Raw genomic sequence first — 23991 nt, 5'->3', positions numbered from 1 at the left:
TAGCGAGCAACTTGGTATTAATATGAAGCAAACCTGCTTTGAGACCATGAGTTACAAAATCAACACTATATTATGCTAACTTAAAAACAGCAACTGAGACCATAAAGTCATCAAGAAAGTGCTGCTGACATCGCACATCAAGTGAGAAGTAGGAATAACCCTCTGCTGGTAATTAGAAAACAATGCAGGTCTATGGATCTTCCACTCAGACTTTCAGACCCAGGAACTATGCCCAGCTGTTACATGTTGTGCATGGATCAATGTGAGCTGATAAATGAATTCAATAAATTGACTTCACATGACAGGCCAGAGGTTCAGTCTTAAAACTAGCAGGGCTGAACAAGGTGTTATTATCAAATATAACTATTATTTGTAAAAAAATAAATAAATACCATAAAAAACCTTAATGTGTTACATTTAATAATTCTGTGTTATTGCTACAAGTGAGTATAGCTGCTAATGATCCATAATGGGATGATGATTCCACTGCAAATACTCAGAAAGGCACAAACACTGGACGTTGTTATGTACAGGTCTGTGGGGACTGACCTGCATTTGCATTTGTGGAGTCAGAGGCCAACAGAGGAACTGGAGTTTTGTCACTTCTGCTATGGTTTCACTTTTGACTTCAGGGGTTGCCACTTGGTTTCCAAATTACACATCAAAAATTACAGATTACAAATTACAGTTACAAATTGCCTATAAACAGATGGTGGTATGTGATTGGTTTGATAAGTGTGACAACATTTAACACTTTTGCATAAGGCAAATGCAATTTAGCTTTACCTGTCCCAGGAAAGAATCTCATTGATACATATCTGCGCTCTGACATCATCAGAGATGAACTCTGGACTGTCAGAGTAGCACTTCTGCTTTCACAGTGCACTGGTTTCTAGTTGTTTTCAGTGCCTGTAGAAAGTGTCCTAAATAACAGTACTCCCATTCTGTACCCTGTTCCTTAAAATCATTTCTACTGAAAGCTAAGATGTGAACTCTCTGGTCTTAACTCACTTCTAATCCGACATGTTCTGCTTTTGTAGGGCAGCAGAGAGGTGTGCATGCTGCCTACAAACACACAACAATCAAGCACCAGTTTAAACTAATGAAGCCATACATTTGTTTCCATTATTGCTGTGCCCCAGTTAAAGTAATGAGACCGCAGTATGAAAACACTCAAGCCTGCTGCATTCCTGAGATGATTGCAGAGCCAAACACTGCCATGTGTTATGGCACACCTAAAGACCACTGACCCGCTCACATGGTTGCTGTGAGTCTCTGCAGTACAGACATGATCAGGTCTGAGCAGCACATAAAGACACATGACAGTGTGGAGCTCACTGCTGCAGGATTCAGATTACTGATGCAGGACCTGAATAGCTCTGGTATCTTTAATCCCACAGCCCGCTTTACTCTCAATCATGCTCTGTTGCGAGTTTCATTGTGGCTGAAGTGGACTGCTGACTATTATAAAGTGCTCAGTTTCTAGGGCATGGGTTGGTGTGGCGGAGGAGGATGCTGGGATAGCGTGAGATGGAGGCAGATGATCCGCAGTGGCGACCCCTAAAGGGAGAAGACGACAGAAGAAGCAGCAGCTTAGTCCTTGTAAAACAAAAGCTTGCAGAGAGGACATGGTTTCATGGTATGATGATGACAAAAGGATGACAGCATAGGTGACACAGCTATAGAATTTTTATTATGATGTAACACAGGAATGATGTAAGAAGTGCAAAAGAACACACGTGTACCAAACCCGGTGATTTGTGTGCACTGATTTTCTCAGTTAGACAAACTCGGTCTTCATCATTTGAGGCTGTGATATTCCAGACTGAGGTGAAGAAGAAGCCCGATGAAGCCGATGCTTTGCGGGGCGAGGGTGGGGGGCACCTCGACCCGCGCTCCGAGCCTGGGTCTTGTAGAGGGCAGCAGTCTCAAGCTGGAGCGCGGAGAGCAGCCCGGTACTCTACAAATATTCCTCCTGCTGCAACACACTGGAGGGCGGGGCTGGATGCTTGACAGCCACTCTCTGAGACCAATGAAAAGCCGGTGTTCCCGGGAACCTTCCAATCTCCGCATCCCGGGCGGGGTCTGAAGGGTCGAAACCGGAGAGAGAATCCCAAAAAAAATTATATGTAGACTGTGGCGGAGCTGGGAGCGAGCGGGACGCTGAGGGAAGAAAAAGAAGTGAGAAGACGAGCTCCGTTTGCTCGCTGTGCCAGTGCGCAGACAATTACGCACGCTTGCCACTTTGGATGCTCCAGCGCGGACTTTTTGTGCCTCTTGTGGAAATGGAGCCGCATTCTTGAGTCAGTCTCAAGAAGGCATTTGTTCTCACTAGTTGATGAGAGCAGTGAGAGCCGCTCAGGCTCCGTTTCCTGTGTTTGCCAGCGCGTTGCAGCTGGGCTGAAGAAGCCCCGCAGGGCTGCCTGAGCACCGGTCCTCCTCCTCCTCCTCCGCTTGAAGCCCCACAGCCAGCCCGCTGCCAAAGTCGGTGGGAGAGAGAGAAAAAGATAATAATGTGCGACCTGATGCCAGCCTCTCAGCCCCCGGAGAAAATGGGCAAAATGAAAAAGTTGAGGAGAACTTTGTCAGAGAGTTTCCGGAGTATCGGTGAGTACCGTTTCCCTTTTTCGAGCCTGTTGTTCATAAAAACCCAGAAAACAGATGTGAAATGTCTCCTGCAGCAGCTCAGACCGCCGCTTCCCACTGAGATGATGTCTGCTCACAGTTTGCGGCCGTGGAAAACCCACATCAGTGGGCTTGTTCGGGTGTTTAAGCACTGCGCACCTCATTTTGAAGGAAAACTGCAGATTTGTCAACTTTCTGAACTGTTGTGAGGATTTTCCAGCAGACTGTCCGCTGCTGACCAGCGGGGCTCACACTTTTCCACTAACGGTCACTAAGTGTTGGTACACAGCATCATCTTCGTGAATTCAATCATATTCATAGGAAGATGACTGACGTTTGTTTTTATCGCTGCATTTTGCGTCTGTGCTCAGCTCGTCTTTTATAGAAACAACAATGGACGCGATCAGTTCTCCGCTTTTCACATCACCTCTTGTTTTGAAGATACTTGTCTGTTTCAGCATCTCTATTGTGAGGCGTGTATCACCGTCTCTGGGCTCTTGGGCAGAAAACATCTGTACAGATGTCGGCCTGAACATTCTCCTCTGAAGTTTGGAGAATGTGCGTGACACACTGATTTATGACGGAAATGATTCATGGAAGTGATGACAGATTCATGACAAAGGAAGTAGTTCATATTTCGGTAAATGTCCCAAAGCGGAATGTTTATTTATTTATTTATTTGTTGCAGTTTTCATATCAGTAACCAAAACATTAATATCACTGGTGTCGGTTCGGTTTATGTTTTGGACTTTGATAAAAAATATAAGAGATGAACTTTTCTCTCCGTTTGATTTTCCTTACCTGTTCTAACATGACGCAGTAAACATGAGAAACGAGGGCCTGGCTGATCATCATCTTCATGGTAATTAAGGTGTATTGTGTTTATCTGCAGGAACACAGGCGCTCTCATTGTCGAGCAATCTGCTGATCATGACAATGCTTTTGTTTCCAAAGTGTCACAAATGAAATCTTTGCCCCCAGCAGCATTTTCAGATATTCCCACCAGGAAGCAGGATTATTTTCCTCATGTTATTTCTGCGTGCACTAACGCACACATTTCTGCAGTCACTTTTCACCTTAAAACAGAACATCAGCAGTTTTTATGATGAGTTCACATTCAGCTCTTAGATTCAATTGAGTCATTGTGTTATGGAGACAGTGTATATGAAGTGCATGCACGACTTTGTTTCACACATTGTAATTTATCTGTGATTGACTGTCAGTGTCAGCAATATTGTTCCTAAGGGATTCATAATTAAATATATGAACTAGAGGAAAGTAAAGCGATCTTAGTTTGTCACAGAATTTGGGGCCTGCATATATTTATCAGATATTTTGTTTGATGATGGCCCAAATGTTCATTTCGACTGGACTGCAGGCCAGTGTGGCACCCAGAGCCATGCTCCAGGACAGTGAGTAATGTGGTTTGGCATCGTCTTCCTCAAACAAGCAAACTTCACCTGGGAGAAATAAAAACTGCATATTTTGTCATTAACTCTGTGACACCTAAATGATGTCGTTATGGTTTCCATGTTGGTCGTGTTGAACGAAAGCATCGACATGATCTACAACTGAGGATGTGCGTACTCGCTGCAGTTAAGTAAGGCGAGCCTCTGCATCAGTGCTAGTTAGAAGAAACTTAAACCAGAAATGAGGTCTTTGATGTCATCTTAATGATTTATTGATCAAAAACAGACAAAAATCCATATAAATCAGAAACCATGATTCTTATAAGTTTGGTGTGTATTGTGAACATATAGAAAGATTTCGGACCTCTATCAAGCTCATAATAGTGCTGCATAGAACTGTTTAAAATATGTTTCTTTTGGCCATTGTTGGTACTGACATCAGGGATATAAAAGGATTTTAATAATGACTATATATTTTATGACTTTGTAATGTACATTACAGTAACAGGTTATAACAGTTTAAATACATGTACAATGTTCTAGAATAAAATAAAATAATTTTGGAAAAAAACTCTTTTTTTACGTAATATTCATGACTAAACATTTAAATGAACACGCTTTACAATAAAGTGAATGCTACACATGTATCCATGAATAAATAATACATTAAAAAATAATGTTGAGTACAGTAAAATGTTTGAACAAAAGCCTGCACGTTACACGTTTTTTGCTGTACGTTTAAAAAGACCACAAAACACCAAAATGAATATATAGAAAATACAACACTGTTGCTTTAAAGTAAACACTGAGCAGAGAGTGAGCTGTCCAGGCCGAGGTTTCTCTCTGAGGGCTTCTCGTTTTCAAACAGTTGCGACGTCTGTAAGTTGGGAATATCTGAGCTCCTGCAGAAATATCACTAAAATGGTCGTAAAGCTGGCGTGAGCGTACACTCGCGTCTTTAGCACATGCCAGCCCCATCACCCACACAAGGTTACAAAATCCCAGAGGTGCACGAGCAGGCAACACAACACTAAAGCACATCTGCTGCTGGTGGATGTGACGTCACTTTAGCAAGAGGTCTATGTTAAATGGTATAAATGGGCGTTGAGACGTCATTGGTGACAAACCCGACCTTTAAAAAAATATAAATAGTATTTTGTGTGACAGAATTAAGTTTTGTCCCTTGATTGCTGAGATTTGGGAGAACAATTAAAAAAAGAATTCACCACATGAATCATCACCCATATTCAGATGGATGACACGGTATCCATAATTTCTAAAAGCTGACGGTCCTGTTTTTGGAGTGTGTTTTGTTCTTGTTTTCATATTTAATGTTGACTTGAAGAAAACTGTGTTGTAAATACTCATTTTGGTAGCAGTTAAGTGATGCATAGGCGACAGCAGCTGAACGCGACAAACAAACACAAATGGAGAATGTAAGCTCGCACAGCAGCGGGAGGGTGATGAATAGGAAAATCATGAATTTGGATTTACGATCAATCTCTTTTAAAAACATGTAGATGCTAATAATGGCTCGTGGAAGGTCTCGTTGAGGTTGCCCACCTGCGAGGACGGTGATAAGGTGGATTTTTTAAGTGCAGTGCTTCTTTAGGGCCTGAACGTGAAAGCCATTCAAACTGCTCTCAGCTTTGTCTTTAGATCCTCTGAATCTTTTTAATGACATTATGTACCATAGATGATGAAATCCATAAACTGTTTTACTTCAGTATAATTGTTGGACTGTGTGCTCATGCAGGTTTTCAGTGTAGTGAATCCCTCTGGATCTTTACGTCTGGGATCAACTTACTAATAGCTCTGCTGTTTGAAGTTGACCCACCAGCTTGTTTCTGCACTTTTTTTTTGTGTTAAGCATTTTCAAATGATTTCATCGTTTTGATTTATATGTTACACACCGTCCCGCCTTTTTCAGAAATGGGGTTGTTGACTTGCTGATTAACACAAAAATCTTTTCAGCTCTACGTGTAACTTGGATTATATCAGTTGATGTCTGATTCATAGGAAATGTATAAAAACTACAAACTGAATTCTTCTCACTGGATATTAATTTTATCCTCCGTTTTCTTTTTTTAAACAAAGTGTTCGTCTCCAAAGACACACAGTTAGTCAGGTTAGGTTAACTGGTAACTCTAAAGAACCCACGGGTGTCGGTATGAGTGGTCTGTTCATGTGTTAGCCCTGCGTCAGACTGGTGACCTGTCCAAGGTGTTCCCTGCCTCCTGCTGGGATTGGCTTCAGCACCCTGACAACGATAAGCGGAAGAGAGTGGATAGATAGTTTGTTTCAAATATTTAGCGATACACAATATATAGTAAGTAAGGCTGTTGCTTTTCTGTCATAATTTTGTTAATAATTATTTCCATAAATGCCATGAAATTACCAGTGAAATTGTTTATCGGCCACACGACAAGACCTGACGATGTGCTTGAAGTGACGCTTATGTTTTCATGTGACTTATTGTCCCACACTCACATCACTGGCTGTAAAAGGTGTGTGTGTGTGTGTGTGTGTGTGTGTGTGTGTGTGTGTGTGTGTGTGTGTGTGTGTGTGTGTGTGTAAAAAAGGTACTGTTTTACACACACACACACACACACCACCTGTGTGGCCTTTGAAGCAGTGTGTTGTAGACAAAGAACAGTCGGATGCAGTCTGTAAGAAAATGAGAGCTTGAGTTTGGGTCAGTGTTGCAGGAGGAAGCGAGATTGGCATTGACTTTTCTGCTTTGCTGATGCTCGTCTCCTATTGGCTGTCTCTCCTCTCATCTAAATCAACACATCTAAGCATTGATCGGCCCCTCGCCTTGCTCCACGGAAGCCTTAACAAAGCAAATTCAAGAGAGCGCTGTATTCTTTATATCCTTGCAGGCATGTTGATCCAACAGGTCCCCGTGGACAGCACCGTGTTGTATGCGAAATGATAGCACCGTGCAGCGTAATGCATTGTTAGTATTTTCATTTGAACAGACACAAACCAGGTGGATGGGCTGACGCAGAGTTTGTCAGCCTGTTCTGAAGAGTGACCTCAGGTTTGAAGAGACCAGTCACGTAGTGAAATGTCAGGATGGAGTGCTGTGTTTGCAAGATCATGAAGACAGACTGCAGATGACTACAAACAAGAACCACTGCCTTGGACTTTGCCTGACCTCCAGTGCAGATGTTGCAGATGTTGTTCTTTTTTACCATTCCATGAAACAGGATTCTGATTCCTGCAGCATAATGTCAGCTCGTGCCACCAGGCAGCAGCTCGTGCTGAATGCTGATGCAGATGCTGGTGTCCAGTGGCAAATGTTGGCACTGGCATTGGAGCAGACAGAAGATTAGAAAAGCTTTAGATAAATGAGGAGTTCCTTTGGCTCAGCAAAGCCTTCAGTGACCTTCAAATTTTTAATTTTGCCTTCCTGCAGTTTTGGCAGTTTAAATTTGTCAGTGAACCAATGACCTTGGAAATACAGGGGGTATCAATTCATTGAAGGGAATTAAGAGAGGTTTCTCCTCCCTCATTACTCCTAAAGAGGTGCCCTTGAGCAAGGCAATTAACCCCCAACAGCTGTTCAGTGGCCAGCTGATCGGAGTGTGGCTGCAGCGTCAAGCTGTTAATGTGTGATTAAGAGTATGGCCACTGTAACTCTCCTCAGGCAGACACGAGTGCTGGGAAAAGCTACAGTCTTCACATTCATTTCGATCAGATTGGCACTGTGGGGAACATGGATGGCACCGATTCTGAGATTCATCACAGTGAAGCACACGATGTGTTCAAGCCAAACACTCACTTCGCCTACATCCTGCCCAGGCCGCCATAGCAAGCTAAGAACTCAGTCAGTCTGTGGGAAATGGTTGTGTACACTATACACTGTTATTACTATAAAGAAAAACTTTAAATAATATTATTTGTCATCATATCTGTGGCAAATTATAATGCATGTATGAGCTGACATGGTATTCTAGAACTGCAGGGAGAGAAGAGGACCCATGCAGGGAGCAGAGAGGTTTGATGTGTGGTGGAGGTCGGGTAGGCAGAGATGGAGATGAAGCTGTGTACAGGTAGATTTAAGGTCTGTGCATACAGTCAGTCTAACCTTTGATCATAGAAACAAACAAGAACCATGGGCGTTCATGTGGGTGTGCGTCATGCTGGGTCATTTAGCCCAGAGTATCACACCTCTGGAAGTAACCATTACCAAATGCATGCAGCATAGCTAAGTTACAGGTAGCTGACTAACTGTATGTAACATTAGGGTGCAAATGACTGGAAATTGCGAAGTGATCCATGAGGTCAAGCTATTGCTTTTAGCTTTGAGGAAGTCATGTAGTGACTATGAACATGCTTGTTGGTGCCAGATGCCAGTCTGGTCTGAGTATTTTAGAAACTGCTGAAATGTTGCTCTCCCCAATGTACACATGTCCATTTTTTAGTATTGGTGTTATTACAGTTTTTTACAGACGCTAGGACACATTTCTCAATACTTAGGTCACGTTTGCAAAACTCCTCACACAGTGAGCACAACAGAAGTCTATGTGGGCTAAACTGAGGACCAGTTATCATTGTTTTGGCACAAAATGCATTCAATGACTACATCTCTCAAATTTCATGAATCATCTTCTCACTCAGACACAACAACTGCCAAAAATCTTTGTATGTACAGGACATTTTGCATGTGCTTACATACTGTTTTCAAAACTGTTAAACTTATGGCCAAAACAATAACACAATGCAAAACTTGAAAAGACAGCAAAATTCAACAACAATATTTTATTGAAACATATTTTAAATCTAAAAATGCAGTTTAACCAGCCACAGCTGATCCTCATTGTAGATGAACATCTACACAGGTGTTACTCCTTCAATTTTTCAACTCCTTCAATTCTGGCAGCCAGAAGATTCTTTCCTAGGTGTGTTGCCCTAGATGACATAAGATGTGATGTGGATGAGAACCTGTGGCCAAATGGAGAAGACCGAGTAGATTAGCATTACTATTGTATGTGTATCAGTGGATGGTGTGTATACAAATTCTTGTATTTTGGGATTACTTAGTGCAAAAAAATAAAAAATACATAAACAAATATTAACGAATTCTGCATGATGTCTGATTCATTCCAGTAACATATATTGAAATTATAAACAGAGATGTGTCCTTGTTTTACACAAGAAAACACTGTGTAACATGTTGTTAGTGTTTTTTAGGTCATTGTTTTGTGGGTGACAAAGTGTGTTTGTCGGCTGTCAACCTTTGCTAGTGTTCTGGAAGAATGAGTTTATTTGAGACCTGAATGAAGTGTTTTGGTAGTTGTAGTGCATTTTGAATGTGAAATGAACTGCTTTGCCAAGCTGACGGTCAGTTAGGAGGATTGTGTGAAGAGTTTTGCAAAAGTGACCTAAGTATTGAGACATGTGTCCTAGTGGCTGTAAAAAACTGTAGTATATTAATATTAGTCTTTGAATTATAACCTGCTGAATGAATAAGAGAACGGATTCTGTTATTCATTCAGCAGGTTTCTAATTTAGAGCAGATTCAGAAAACTTTGTTACTTAGATTTTCATTTCCCCCAGTGCTTAATTAATCTGTAGCAATACATCTCAAGCCTCAAAATCTTCAGTGTTGGAGCAGCTGCAGAAACAGTAATTGTACTGTAACATGCTCTTTCCTTCATACTCTAGACTGAACCTTTTTTCCATACTCTGCAGATAAATATTGATTCGTTTGCATATTTGTCACACTTACATGTTTGTGTTACATGTTACAATGTTGTTTTTAAATGTTTCCACTCATCCATTGTCTGCTGCTTATCCAGGACCAGGTCGTGGCCAGACTTCCCTCTCCCCAGAATTTCCTCCAACGCGTTTGAATTTTTTTACGTAGTCAGGCATGCGGTGTGTAGTATTGTGTAGTCGTCTATATATGGAGAAACTGACGCTGAGCAGGAATTCACATTATGTACTTATATTAAGTCCAGCCATATTCGTCCATAAATAGTGACGTAGTTGCTGCAGGTTGGTGATTTAACTGAAAAACCTAGCTTTTATGTAAGAAATGTACAACCAGTTGGCAACTAGTTGAGTTGAGCACCATAAGACACACACACCAGTTGTGCTCACTGGGACAAACTTACTCAGACTGATTGCAAGGTGTCCCTGTGTACATTTGGTAATTGGACAGCAGTTGTTTGCTAACCTTTGGCAATCTGTCTGAGACTGAATGAAGACTGAATGGAGACAGGTTGCCTACCACTAGCCAACTTGTGGCTGTATAGAAGTTGAGGGTGTTGGACATTCACCTTTTCGATGACCAGCTGGTTGCTCATCTACGTGCAGTTGGTCGCTGAATGCAAAGAAGAAGAAAAAAGAAATCACTGGGCAGCCACCGATTTTATTTATTTATTTATGTCCCTCTGGTTTTAAGGAGGTTGGTAAAATGGTAAATGCACTGGTTTTCATACAGCATTTTTCTCTACCTGACCACTTAAAGGTTTTTATACAACATGCTTAACATGCACTTTTTTCTTTGCTGAAGTGGCATCTGTCCAACATTCACCTTCAGATGGATGCATCGCAGAGTCACGTGGGGTTGATATCTTGTCCAAGGATATTTGGCATCCAGAGATTAAACCACCAACCTTCTGATTAACAGAGAACCTGCTCTACCTCCTGAGCTAAGCCACTCAAAAAACACCTGGTATTCCCAGGTGGTCTCGCATCCAGATGAGATCGGCTGTGCTTAGGGTGGTATGAGCAGTTACAGAGTATGGTTTCAATAGCTCATATTCTGTAATTGCTGTGAAACCCATTTTCCCAGAATGATGAAATATTCTTTTAATTTTAACAGATTTTAGTAAACTACAGTCAACAGTATATTATACCAAAAATAATTACTTTAAAGAGTTAAACTACATGTACATTTTCAATGTAATGTAAATAAAATTTACTTAGTTGGTATAAATTCAGTATATAACAACCATATTTTCCTTAATGATTAAAAAATAATTATATATATTGTTTTTTTTTATTTATTCCTTCATGAGGGGAAGAATCTTTTTGTTAGTTTATGGGGACTTAAAATATTAGTAATCAGTTTTTGATGTCATTACTGTATTTTGAAAATCGTTGCTAATTAACAGCTAATTAGTCAGTTAATAACCTTAAGATGTTATAAACTGGAGTCCATCGGTGCTCCTGCTGCTGCTTGAGCACATTGAATTTGCTTGTAATGAATTGTGCCATATAAATAAAATTGTCCGTTGCTTGTTGATCTAAGCTAGCATAACCTTAGGCAGTTACAGCACAAAGCTATCAGTTGTACCATTAGCATTTATTGCTTTGATAAACATGTAACGTATTTTTGTTGTTGGAGCAGTTTTAGCTTCTCTGTGATGAGCAATATATATCAGTACTTTAAAGATTAAAAAATGTTTTGTCTGATTGGGTATCTCAGCACCAGGATGTCGTTTGGTAATATTAGGAACATGAGAGTAGGGCTGCTCAATTAATCGAATTTTAATCACGATTACGATCTGGGCTTTCAACGATCATTAAAAATGACTGAGCCGATTATTAGCCCCTCCCTAATTTATCCGCGACACCTTAAAGGCCGGTCCGTGAAAATATTGTCGGGCATAAACCGGTCCGTGGCGCAAAAAAGGTTGGAGACCGCTGATTAAGAGGACCCGAGGGAAGCTCGGAAAGCTAAGCAGAAGTTATTTGGAGAGTGACTGCCGCTGGTTGAAAAGAGAGTTTAAAAAAAAACTTCAGTGGTGTTGCACACTATTTTATATTATTTTTTAAAGTCATTGTTAACCCTTTAAAGCCGGTCAGAGCAGCACGCTCCGTTTTGTGTAACTATTTTTAAATCCCTGTAGAACCTGAACCGTGTAAGCTAGCACAATAATTTGTTTTGCATATGAAACCGGAGGAGTTGTACTTACATCTGATGCCATCAGCTTGTCCTCGGTCACGGTTTCGTTCCACATATAGCTTTGCAAAAATTGCATAAAAAGCGCTTGCAGGAACAAAAACATAATATTCCAGAAACACGCTTTGCCGTTCCTATCAGCTGTTCGTAACACTTCCCACAGTGAAATGATGCACATGCTGTTTTCTTTGCAAATTTGCATCATAGGATTGTTTTTTGTTTTTCCTGCAGTATATAAAAACTGTATCTCCAAAATAAAACTACGAAGACACTCAAAATAAATTTCCTGTTGTTGTAAACTATTTTTTGCAACTTTATTGTATTTAAAGTTTTGAGGGATAAGCCTCTTAAACTTCTCCAAGTAGAAATATATGTAAACAAAACAAAAGCAATTTTCAATTTTTTTTGTAGTTTATTGCACTTTTTTGCAATTTATGTAATTACTATGGACTTAATGCATACATATTATTAAAATATGGGCTATAACAGTTGTATTGACGTATAGCAACTTGAAATGCTCCCACAAATGGCACTACAGCATGTAAAAAAAATAATATAAGCTCTGGTGGACTTGGTTCTATAGTAGGTCTTAAAGGGTTAAATAAATATCGTCAAATAATCGTGATCTCAATTTCAGTGAAAATAATCGTGATTATCATTTTTGCCATAATCGAGCAGCCCTACATGAGAGGGCACCTGTGCTACTCACCACGGCCACTTTGGCATTTTGCTATTTCCGTTAGAGTATTGTTGATCTCTTATTTCATCTTCCTTCAACCGGGAAGTTCACTGACTTCGAAATTTGTTGTTCAAGAAAGTCATTACCTCTTCATTAAAAAATAAACCCCAAATAAAATCAACGTATTAGAAGAGTCTCACCTTTTTGTTCTTTTTCAATATGGGAAGAAAAATCAAAAACACATAAAAATCCAAATAAGAGTATTTTTAACTTTATTTGAATAAAGCATAAAAAATATTTAAATAGAAATATTCACGGGTCGGTGAGAATTGCATTTGTTGTTTATGGATACTAAATGTTGCATGTCATCCACGGCTGAGGCTCCATTGTCTACCTGCAGACTAATCCATTGTATTGAGTGTGGATTTGCGGCTGTCTGGAGTGTGCAGCCTTTGGGGAATGTGTGTGTACTGATCCTCTGAGGAGAAGGAAGCAGCGGTTTCACGGCTCAGTGGCTGGGCTGACAATGCTTCCAAACTCACTCTGAGATAAATAAGTCATTTTACCTGGAAGCACCACCTCCTCCCACATCACACTCTGCCTGTGCTGCCTTTGTCCTTAGACACAAACGTAATCATCATGAGGAAGTAATAACTAATAAAAACAATCATATATAAAGAATACTTTTGACAGGCTCCTTGTGCTGTGGGAGGAAAAATAAAGACAAATATGAAAAATATTGTTGTCAAATGCAATAATGTCCTGAAATGACGAGGAGTTGATTGTCAGCGTGGGTTCAAGCATATAATTGAATCACTGGTTACACCCTTTCTGGTAATTTAGACATTAATAACACATTTAGATGTTCACAGTCTCTTCTTTATGCAGCTGCAACATCCTGCGCCACAGTTTGGTGGTGTTAGCTCAGAAGGCAGAGCAGGTTATCGACTGATAAGAATCGATTCATTTACCATTCAAAAAACAAAGTGACACAGGTTTTAATTTTAGAATTAAAGTGAAGGAGGAGGCAGGACATTTGTCAGGAAGTGGCTTTTCCAGACAAGCGATCCAGGACAGTTGCTCTTTATTATTAGTATTATAAGTAAGGAAAAGGCTGCTTAGCTTAAGTAAAAAACACCCAGGGGGTAGTCTGAATTAGTACAGTCTAACTGACTAGAGCACCTGTGGTTTGTGCTAGAATGGGTCAGACTGTTGGATCGATTGCTTGCTTTTTTTTAGTCTGCATGAAATTAAGCTTCATGCTTATGAGCATGTGTGAACAAACCACTCTGAATTCTCAGTTAGTCTAAAAAACGTAATAAGTTTCACTCATTTTACCAAACATTAAGTACAAGCATTGTCTATATATTTAGGAGCCTTTCAAAACCAATAATCACATCCTTCAAAAACAAAAACATATTTTATATGCAGATAAAATGCACGCCACTTTATGCCATGCATAACATGTCAGTTTAGCTTGCGAGTGTGGCTAAAGATGCTATGCTAGCTAGGGATGGGTATCGATAAGATTTTCACGATTCCGATTCCATTTTCAATTCTGTTTAACGATTCGATTCTTTATCGATTCTTTTTAAAAAAAGGAGAACACTAAGGTCGATTAGCTTAGAACTTTTTTTATATCTTCTCTTTGAGCAAGATAGAAATGTAGGAGTAACATGGCCTTACAAACCCAACAGTGAGATCTTAAGAGATCCAGCCTATGGCTCTTCAATGGGGTCCCCAGGGAAAAATATTGTAAATGTAAAATAATAAAATAAATATTCTTCTGTAGCAATAACAAAGTATAACATAAATTATTCTGTAGCAGTTACACAAGAATATCCAGTAATGTCCCCGCCTACAATTAAACACATTCACTTACAATTGGGGGCATCTGCTGTGGCAAACGGGTGCAAGCCTTTGACCACAAACTGAGTCACTGCTCGGTGACATTCGTCTGTCCTGGCCTGAAAGGAGACCCTGCCGGTAGACTGCAGCGAGAACTGCCAGCATCTGAGCCAGACTCTGTCTCATCATGGTCACTAAATGCACAGTGATGGCAGGTTTGTAATAAGGCAGATCAATATGCACTGTTACCTGATTATTTACCTGCCGCATTAACCGGAGAGGACGTGCAAACGTTACCGCAGGTCCACATACTGGTGTAGAAACATACTGGTGTAGAAACATACTGGTGTAGAATGTGTTGATACAGTCCGGTGGTTATTATCTGTTGAATCCATTACAGGCCATGTGCATTTTACCTTACTTTCTTGATTGACTTGTTTTTGGTTTGGATGAGCATGTATGTTTATTTAATTGTCTAGTCGGCAGTAGTTTCTGTGCCACTCTGTAGTGTTTCTTCAAACAGTGGTGACTAATACTGCAGGTACCGTGTTGAAACGTCCCACTTAACTGTAACTAGAAAAACAATTTTATTGTGTGCAGCTGGAATTTTTATATCTTTCTTCTTAGAGCAATGCTGTATGTCGTAGCTTTGCAGTACCCGACCAATTTATTGGGGGATCGATCTCAGTTATGAGCACTTAAAAAAAATGTAAAAACGAAGATTTCAGTTTAAAATGTGAGGAAGTAGCAGAAGAAACGCCCTCCAACCCTGCACCAGGAACACAACAAACACCTGATCCTAATGGAGTCAGGCACAGTGCCAACAAGTAAATACATAACTAAGTGTAACAGATGTGGTGACGTTTGTTCATGTTTCATGTGTCTCAAAGAAAAAAGATATATCAGATTTTTAAAACACCAAATATTTGTATTGATCTTAAAATCCTGTATTGGTTGGGCTTAGTTGAACAACAATCTAACCCATGCCTGATTAACCTAAACAACAGGAAATAAAACTTTGGACATTCTGATGACAAACTGGAGACGTTACCAGGCCAAGTTTACGCCACAGTCGCTGCTCAGGACTCTTTTCTGCATCTCTGCTGTTATACTTTTTATTTTGCTCATTCTTCAAAATGTGCCAATAGACCCTTCTTCTGATCTTGTGTCGCTTTCTTCTTTTTGCAGCTTTCAAGAAAGAGGACAGCAGCTTTGATGAGGTAAGTTGAAAACAAGTCAATTTTAGGGAGCTTGGCCCACTTTCACTGTTATGCTTTCACGGCACTGGCCGGGGCTTTTTCATTAAAATGACTCTTCAAGGTCTCGTTGGCCAGATGTTGCCAGCAAGGACTGCACTGCAGCTGATTTTTTGGATGTGGGTCCCGTTGTAACTGTGTGCATATGGTGTGTAATATATTCATCTCTGAGTTGTCCCTCAGGGTCAGTTGCCATCACAGAGCTTCTCTGGCCTGCCAAATGAGGCAGCGACCAGATTCTGTCTATAAGAGCATACAGCGGCCTCCAGAGAGTGCCCTACAAGCATCTTGAGCCCAACACTTAAGTAAAAATAGATCAAATATCATTTTTCTTGTAATTTTATTGGAGATTATATATCGGGACCACGCCTCCAAACACGCTCCTTCCAGCTGTCATCTATATAGGTTCCCTCAGTTCTGCAAACTGTTCATTCTCGTTTACGTGCCCCACCCTCCCTCCCTCCTTCTTCTCAATTCTTTAAGTTCTTCACTCCTATTTGGTACATGGTACATCTGCCAGTCCCGGGAGCCGTCACCAGTCCCCTTCAAGGCCTTCCCCAAACCGCAGGTCAATTCATGTCAAAGCATCACTTTTACCTACTAAAACGCTGTCAAACCTAAAATGAGGACGTGGGCCCAGCTCGTGAAAAAAAGGTGGTCAAACTGCATTTTTATTTCTTTTTTCAGCAAAAACACAGCTACATAAATGAAGCACTTGATGTTACTGCAGTTGCACACAACATGTACTGATACTGATACTGTATAGACGTCTCCACCCTCCTGCCCCAGTCTTAGCGTTGATTTCATATTACAGTTTTTTACAGCCACTAGGACACATGTCTCAATACTTAGGTCACTTTTGCAAAACTCTTCACACAATCCTCCTAACTGACCGTCAGCTTGGCAAAGCAGTTCATTTCACATTCAAAATGCACTACAACTACCAAAACACTTCATTCAGGTCTCAAATAAACTCATTCTTCCAGAACACTAGCAAAGGTTGACAGCCGACAAACACACTTTGTCACCCACAAAACAATGACCTAAAAAACACTAACAACATGTTACACAGTGTTTTCTTGTGTAAAACAAGGACACATCTCTGTTTATAATTTCAATATATGTTACTGGAATGAATCAGACATCATGCAGAATTCGTTAATATTTGTTTATGTATTTTTATTTTTTTGCACTAAGTAATCCCAAAATACAAGAATTTGTATACACACCATCCACTGATACACATACAATAGTAATGCTAATCTACTCGGTCTTCTCCATTTGGCCACAGGTTCTCATCCACATCACATCTTATGTCATCTAGGGCAACACACCTAGGAAAGAATCCCCTGGCTGCCAGAATTGAAGGAGTTGAAAAATTGAAGGAGTAACACCTGTGCAGATGTTCATCTACAATGAGAATCAGCTGTGGCTGGTTAAACTGCATTTTTAGATTTAAAATATGTTTCAATAAAATATTGTAGTTGAATTTTGCTGTCTTTTCAAGTTTTGCATTGTGTTATTGTTTTGGCCATAAGTTTAACAGTTTTGGAAACAGTATGTAAGCACATGCAAAATGTCCTGTACGTACAAAGATTTTTGGCAGTTGTTGTGTCTGAGTGAGAAGATGATTCATGAAATTTGAGAGATGTAGTCATTGAATGCATTTTGTGCCAAAACAATGATAACTGGTCCTCAGTTTAGCCCACATAGACTTCTGTTGTGCTCACTGTGTGAGGAGTTTTGCAAACGTGACCTAAGTATTGAGAAATGTGTCCTAGCGTCTGTAAAAAACTGTAAATGCATGAAGAGACGCTTGATATTTAAAGGTGCCAGGAGGAGCAGCAGTTTAGTCATTAAATAACGCTGCACTTATGGGTCTCTGCTGACTGTGACGATTAAATCAAGGCAGTGCATGTGCAGCAGAGTACTGTGGATATTATAAATGATCTGGTATATTTTGCCAGCAAATATTAATTAATTTGCTATAGGATCTTCGTTTGCATGCTAAAAATGTATGCAGCGTGTGTTTCATGGGAAACCAAGAAACATTCGCTCTTGTTTTCCTTTGTCTTTTTGAGCTGAGTTATGAAGTCTGTTTTTCCCACAGATCTAAATTTGTGGCAGAGGGAGGAGGCTGTGTGTGTGTGTGTGTGTGTGTGTGTGTGTGTGTGTGTGTGTGTGTGTGTGTGTGTGTGTGTGTGTGTGTGTGTGTGTGTGTGTGTGTGTGTGTGTGTGTGCACCCATAATGTGCATTTGGTGCTCAGACGTTTTATTTTCTGCAAATATTTGCCAATCAGTTGGTTGTTGTGTATCATGCAAAAACTAAATTCAGGAAGAAGGGCAAATATTGTGAAAACTGGCACTGGTCAGGCCAGCGTGTCAAACTGGAAAATGTTCTAAAAACTAAAATTCAGACTAGCCCAGATGTTTTTGCCCTACAGAGCAGCTCAGCAGCCGTCCTGTCACATGGGATCAATAAAGGGAACTAACAGCCAACCTCAGCAATGCTAACACAAAGAATCCTGCTTGCTGTCTTATCACTTATTCATTGAGCAACGTCACTGCAGACAATACATTGGAAATGCTCCAAAGCTTAGAAACCATGTGCCTGGTGAAGGACACAGCTTTAGGTAGCCATCTGCAGCAGGTGCACTGGTGCTCAACAGTCACTGCCACTTTAAGTCAAAAGAGCACCCGAGCAGGATTTCCTCGTCATAGAAACAACATCCCAGAATTCTGAGACCTCCTGACTCCCTCATCAACCAGCTGCTTACAACAGCAAACTGAAGGAGAAAGTGGGAGAAATCAATATGTTATACAGGCCTGCAAAATAGCTCAAGGCCAGTGTTGCTGGGACAAAACAAATAATCTACAGTGTGAGTTGAAAACAACACCATCCACAGCATAACAGGTATTATCTTCACCTTATTAGTCTCTCTGTGTGTCTTACAAAAGAAAAATGGTGGTGCTGGAGACCCCCATAGTGACACCGGGGGCAGGTTCAGGACTTTGGCAGGTATTGGTGTGTTTGGCTGTCTGTGGGCACATTTTGCAGTCACAAGCTTACAAGACGAATGCAGGCAAAGTTCAAAGATTAGTGTTGCTGGTGGTGTGATCCCATTGCAACATTGTTTCTAAGATGATATCATTTTAGCTTCTGGGAGGGGAACCAATCTGCAGTAAATATCAGTTACAGAGCAACTGTCACGCTGCAGAGCACTCCTGTGTGTTAGAAGACTTTCATTTACATGCATGAATAACCGATAGTCTGTGGGTTAAATGCTGTGTCAGTTTTAAGATGGAACAAGATGCAAATTTACAGAAAGAGCCGCTTATATCTCATCAGTGGACAGAATGTTCTCCAAAAGTCTGGGGAATCATCAAAATGGTTTTTAGGAAATGTGAGACGAGCCTTTTTGGTCAGCAGTGATTTTCTCCCATGATGCCTTTTGTGCCCAGTCAGGGTCTTATCTAACTTTGACCTTAACTGAGGTCAAAGACAACTTAGCTGTTGTTCTGGGTTCTTTTGTGACCTCCTGGATAAGTCGTGGATGCGTTCTTGGTCGACCGAGCACTCGTGAGAAGGTTCACCATCATTTTAAGTTTTAACTATTTGTTGATATTGGCTCTCACTGCGACTCACTGGTGCCCCCAAAGTTCAGAAATGACTTTCCTAACTTTGTTTCTCAGCTGTTTCTTTAGATTGTGGTACCATGTGCTGCTTTTTGAAATCTTTTTGTCTGCACTGGGTCCTGGTTACTGTTGTTGGTGGTGATATGTGAGCCTGGCAGCTGGGAAGCTGCAGCCGAGTTGTGTGTAACAGCAACCGTGAGAAAAGTGTTAAATAAAGATGCTGGAAGGCATGAAACCGTCATCGGGCCTGCTGTGGACTGTCTATATGTAATCCAACAATTAGTTTGAGCTGAAATATTTAACAGTAACACTAATAACTAATAAGACAGGAAGGGTGAACGTTGCTTTTTCACAGCACTGTGTGTGAAAAAAGTAGTGTAACAGCTAGTATTTCTTCAAGTTGGGAAAAAAGTCAGCCTGAAACCTGCTGTGAAAAAATGTAAGCAGGAATACTTTTAATCGCACCTCCTGATGTACCGTTGAGTGGTTTCGTTTTCAATTTTGACAAATGTGTGACAGAACCGTTCACTCTGAGGGGAAAACAGACGCTGGAGTCAAAGCACAGCCCCTATTTTTAACTCGTGTGCACAGAGGTTTGTCACCTTTGATACCCGCGTTCCAACAAAAGCTTCAAAGCTCCAAAAAAGTATCTGAGTGTTCTGGACAGCACAGGGAATTATTCATTAGTGAGATAACGCACAGATGTGTTCAGGGTACTGTACAGTAACGCCACTGTTTTGCACATGTCTCACTCTGTATATTTTATTTTATTTATTTTATATATTCTATTCATTGTTTACTCTATTTAATTTGTAAAATATGTGTACACACACACACACACACACACACACACACAGAAAAATATTTAGTATACACATCCAGAAATGCATACACTATTATATATTGTACATATATTTATTAGTTTCAGATTTAGCCATTCGTATATTTTGCCTGTTTATGTTATTGTATTTTGCACAACTCTGTTGCTTGTGAAGCTCGCACACAAGAATTTCACTCACATGTGCTGTACCAATGTACCTGCACATGTGATGTGACAATAAAAGTGATTTGATTTGATTTGAGGGTGTTGGATGTGCTGCAGTTACTGTCTTTGCCCCGTAAACCTAAACGATAAAACACACGGTCAGCTTTGACTGTTTAGATTAAAAATTATTTTAATCACGGAGGGTTCGTGTTCTAAAAAGTCTTAAGTACCCAAAATAGTGCTGCTGTTGTTTTTGTAACACGTCACAGTGTAATGTCCATGGGAACCTGGACGCAGGGCCACGGGGGGGAGGCTGGTACGCAAGTCCAAGAGCGGCACATGATGCAGGCGCAACACAACACGCTAGAAAACTCCTTTAGCAACAGTTCAATGAGCATTTTTATTATTTCTTTCTTTAGCAGTTTAGCTTCATTTTGAAACAATGTAGGCAGAGAATAAATTCTACTGATGAAGCATGCATAAGGTTTTATTTTTGTTTTGGGAATAAATTATTAAAAAAAACAAAACATCACATTTGCAGTTGGGAGAGTTTTCCATTGGAGGCATCTGCAAATTAGTGGAGAATCTACAACCAACAATATTTCAGTCAAATGATTAATTCATCATCCAAATACAAGCTGCTGTGTAATTTTACATGAAGTCTCTAATCACTTAATTGATTATTCCATTTATAATCAGGGCTGGATATTGAGATTCAGTGTTTGATACTTGACACTTGTTGAGTGCTGAGGACTGTGTTTGCAATGTCAATTAATACAAATTGGCCTCCACTTGCTTTATCATTAATAGAATAGAATAGAATAGGATAGCCCTTTACTGTCACTGTACACGTACAACAAAATAGTGTTTTTTGATCTACACATTTGTGGATTTCATTGTAATTTGCTGTTTATAGAATGATAAAGTACCTCCTACGTACCTTCTTTGACTCAATACTAGAGATGGACCGATCCAATATTACGTATTGGTCCGATACTGACGTAAATTACTGGATCGGATATCGGGGAGAAATAAAAAATGTAATCGATCCATTAAATATCAAAAAAGCACCTCACAAAACTTGTAACACGGCGTAACTCGGCTCATAACCGTAGCACGTCGGAGCAGTGTGCTCACGTGATAGAGCGGCTGTGTGTATTTGTAGCCTCGCTACCAATCAGGTGTTCTGGGAATCCATCCTACCTGGCAAACCATCCTACCTGTTGTTTCTGCACATGAAATTCAGTGGCAAATTATCCTACCTTTGTGAATATTAGCTAGAGAAATATTCTGACTGGTAAAATTAACTGCCAAACCAACCTACCTTTGTGAATGTCACCTACAAGCATACTTAAACTTAGAGCTGGGCGATATGAGATTTTTTCATATCACGATATGTTTTTTTCATTTCAGGCGATAACGACATATCACGATACAAGCCAAATAACTATATTTGTAAGATTTAAATGTGCCGTTGCTCACAAGTAAAATGTGAAATAATCAGCAGCTTGTTTTTAAATATTTATTTCCCATAATAAGTTCAACAGGGTAGATGTACTTAAGGAACATGAGACTTTTTCAGATAAATAAAGGCAAATATTGCAAACTACACAAAAGGCAGCCGCTAAAGCGTTTAAGTTTCAAAATAGGACAAACGAAACAGACTAAACTGTCAATTCCACTTAGAAACAAAATATTAATTCTAAAAATAAATCTTAGTTTGTTTTACAGAAGAACAGACAAAACTGACTAACTTTTGTCAATATCAAATAAACTGAGAACTAAAAGGAAATTCTCAATCTCTCCTTGTTGTATAGCTGAGCTTTTCAAACAGTTTTAACAGTTACTTTAGTCTGACAAAAGCCGAATGACGAATTAGCGCTTCCAGTCAGAGACTGAGGCTACGTCCACACGTACACGGGTATTTTTGAAAACTGAGATTTTCCGTTTTCGTTTTAAAAAATAATCCCGTTCACACGTAAAGGCAGAAATGAAGGAAAACGCTGCTATGAACATGCCAAAGCAGCAGGTGGCGCTAGATTCCTAACCGTGCAGAAATGTTGGCCAATCAGAAGTCTAGAAGCCTCGGTGGGAAAAAGTAAACAAAGCTGGGGCATAGAAGCAGAACCGAGTCGTATGTGTGGAGGGACTAACTGTGTGTATATGTAAGCATTTAAACACTGCAGAGAGTAGAATTAACAGTAACAGTATTGTAGAAATTCATTTCACCGAAACAATAACGTGGCGCACAGTGTGACGCATGCACCAGTTTATTGTATTTCCAGACTTGCTTTCGGCACAATTTACAGTGCACGCTACTCTGTTTTTTGTCAGACTTGAAATAGCCGAAATACCTTCACACTACGGAACATCTATGGCTCTTCCGTTCGACAATCTCTCCGGCATTGGAACCATCATCTGGTTTTCTCTTCGGTCACGCTCGGTTGATTTTTCTAGTCGGCACACTCATTTCCTCCATTACCCGCTGGCTGCTTCCCAAACAAACACACGTGCGGCTTGGCACTTGTGCTGTACGTAGCAAGTCACGCGACGTGACTGCGGCTGTGATTGGTTCAGCTCTGTGCTACTGAATTTGGATCGGCTGACCTTTTTTTTTTTTTTTTTTTTTTTTTTAAGAGGACAAGAGCGGCGAGGTCTATCGCGATAGCTTAATTTCTCTATCGAGTAAAAGTTATATCGCGATACATATCGTTATCGTTCTATCGCCCAGCTCTACTTAAACTCCGAAAATTTTGTGGCAAATCATCCTACCTTTGTTAATAACAGCTACACACATACTCTGACGGGTAAAATTAAGTGCCAAACCATGCTACCTTTGTGAATGTTACCTACAAGCATACTTTAAGGGTAAAATGAAGTGGCAAACCATCCTGGCTGTATGCATATGAGCTAAAAGCATACTCTGATGGGCAAAGTTAAGTGGCAAACCGTCATACCTACTTAAATTGGTGCTGGAATTACTCTGTGACAGCAGAAATGTGCATAAACTACTTACGGTAGGACGTTTTGCCAAAGTAGGATGGTTTGTCAGAACACCGGCATTTCATCTCCGAGGAGGTTATCCCAGAGAGAAGTAAAGCAAGTGTGTAAGTCCATCTCTGAATGTTTGTAAAGCATTCCCGCGTTAAGCTTAACAACCGATATATGGAGCGACTGCCTCCCCCTCCCTCTCCTGTTGCTACTTCAATCATGAAACTGATCAATGATCAGCTGATCGGCTTTTCTGTCGCGAGTCCGTGTCTCTTGTTTGTTTTTGGCCCACTTTGCACCAGAAAGAAACCAGCGGCTGAACAACAGCAGCACGTTTAAGCTTGATAATCTGTTCTTAGAATGTATTTAATATTACTTTCTACTCGAGGATCTTTTTCTACAGCTGACGGCTGTAACTGTGCAGGGGCGGATCTAGCAAAGTTTAGCCATGGGGGCCGATAGGGCATGAACAGGGAAAAGGGAGAACAAAGACATACTTTTCTTTCTTATTCTCATTTAAAATGTCGAGCTTTTAATAAATAATTATCTGACACCCAAAGTTTTAATTTGATGTAAAATGAATAGAAGTCAATTACTGTATATAGTAACTGTTAAGTCTAAAATACCCTAGTAAGCTGTAG

General features: G+C 40.3%; 1 protein-coding gene across 1 annotated transcript in view; it reads left to right on the top strand.

Annotated features, from left to right (window-relative positions):
* Positions 1 to 2126: 2126 nt before the first annotated feature.
* cdk14 (cyclin dependent kinase 14) overlaps positions 2127 to 23991 on the top strand; it is a 240196-nt gene continuing 218331 nt past the window's right edge. Inside the window, exons 1-2 of the mRNA XM_004571298.3 lie at positions 2127 to 2607; positions 15671 to 15702. Coding sequence (XP_004571355.1) covers positions 2514 to 2607; positions 15671 to 15702 — 126 coding nt within the window. The 5' untranslated portion in view covers positions 2127 to 2513. The remainder of the gene's footprint in view (positions 2608 to 15670; positions 15703 to 23991) is intronic.

Source organism: Maylandia zebra, linkage group LG11, assembly GCF_041146795.1.
Source record: "Maylandia zebra isolate NMK-2024a linkage group LG11, Mzebra_GT3a, whole genome shotgun sequence".
Classification (NCBI taxonomy): Eukaryota; Metazoa; Chordata; class Actinopteri; order Cichliformes; family Cichlidae; genus Maylandia; species Maylandia zebra.
This window is presented reverse-complemented; position numbering and strand designations above follow the sequence as displayed.